The 1,573-nt window shown below is 56.6% G+C and overlaps 1 protein-coding gene across 1 annotated transcript in view; it reads right to left on the minus strand.

Moving 5' to 3' along the window:
* The window catches only part of LOC108644364 (SH3 and multiple ankyrin repeat domains protein 3), a gene marked incomplete at its 3' end in the record, with an annotated part of 71,650 nt that overhangs the window by 68,052 nt on the left and 2,025 nt on the right, over positions 1-1,573 (minus strand). The window contains exon 2 of the mRNA XM_029965607.1: positions 1,403-1,516. Coding sequence (XP_029821467.1) covers positions 1,403-1,516 — 114 coding nt within the window. The remainder of the gene's footprint in view (positions 1-1,402; positions 1,517-1,573) is intronic.

Here is a 1,573-nt window from a genome sequence, read left to right on the forward strand (position 1 = left end):
TCCTGGGACACCTCCAGGGATGGGCACTCCAAACCTCCCTGGGCAGCCCCTGCCAAGGCCTGACAGCCCTTTTTTTAGTTATTTACTAAAGACAGGCTGTTTAGGCCCCAAAGGATTCCAGTTGCCCCGACAGGAGACACCTAAGGTGACTCTGACTGGGAAGGGAGAAACTTCTTGGGGTTGGTAACAGAGCTGGACAAACAGGACATTCCCCTCCTGAGCCACCAAACCCTGCAGTGACCATGCCCTGGGACCTGGAGGGACGTGCTGAGGGGCCCTGAGAGGAGGCCCTGGCTCATTTGGGAACATCAATATGCAGCTCGTGGCCTCTTCCCTCAGAGCAGGAAAATCCTGCAGGTTAAAGGAACGTCCGAATGGCACCTCCAAAATGTCAACCTGAGAGCTGCTGTCCCTGAATTTCAATGAAGAACACAATGAATTCCCTGAGCTGCTTCATCCCTGTCACAGTCACCTTCAGTCTGCTCCAACAGGCACTCCAGTGTTGGCCATGCAACCCAGGCACCTCCCTCAGTCCACAAACCCAGCTGGAGATGTCCAGGAGCCCTTCCACCCAAATCCATCAGGATTAAACCCTGGAGATGGACATGTCTCTTCCTTTCATCTTGATGGCAATCATGGAATCACGGAATGGTTTGGGTGGGAAGGGACCTTAAAGGTCATCTCATTCCCCCCTGCCATGGGCAGGGACACCTCCCACCAGCCCAGGCTGCTCCAACCTGGCCTTGGACACTTCCAGGGATCCAGGGACAGCCACAGATGCTCTGGGCAACCCATTCCAGGGCCTCCCCACCCTCCCAGCAGGAATTCCTTCCCAATATCCCACCTAACCCTGCCCTCTGGCACTGGGAAGCCATTCCCTGAGTCCTGGCACTCCAGGCCCTTGTAAACTGTCTCTCTCCATCTTTCTTGTTGGTCCCTTCAGGCACTGCAAGGTTGAGATTAGGTCACTTTAAAACCTTCTCTTTTCCAGGCTGAGCAATCCCAGTTGTCCCAGCCTTTCCACAGAGCAGAGGGGCTCCATCCCTCCAGCCAACTTGGTGGCCTCCCCTTTAGTCTCCTAAAATGCAGTGTGGGGTTCACACCAACATCCAAGCTCTGCTGCCCCACCGCTCACCGTCACCTCCAGCAGACCCTGATGCTGCAGCAACCTCCAGAAAGAGTCTTATGGCTCCTCAGCAGAGCAGCACACACCCACCACGGATCAGTGAGTCTGTTTGGGATGCTTAAACCTTTGGGACACAACCTGGGATACAACTGCTCCCACGCATCCATTGCCCATCCCAAAGAACGGGTGACCCCGGAGACCGACGGAAACTCAGAGTGGGTTTCCAGGGCTGCCCAGGGGGTCTGGAGGCCCCCGGGGTGGAAGAGCAGCACTTACCTTGCCGGGAGTCATATTGTCTCATCTGCACCTCCTCCACACATTCTGCTGGGAACCAGCCAGTCCTGCCCTTCACGGTGCCTTCCCAGAACCCGCCTTCGCCGATGCTCAGCACTGCGGGGAGAGAGAGACGGGCACGTCAGTGTGGGGGCTCCCAGGAACGGGAGGGTT

Source organism: Manacus vitellinus, unplaced genomic scaffold (assembly GCF_001715985.3).
Source record: "Manacus vitellinus isolate BGI_N305 unplaced genomic scaffold, ASM171598v3 scaffold_110_pilon, whole genome shotgun sequence".
Lineage (NCBI taxonomy): Eukaryota > Metazoa > Chordata > Aves > Passeriformes > Pipridae > Manacus > Manacus vitellinus.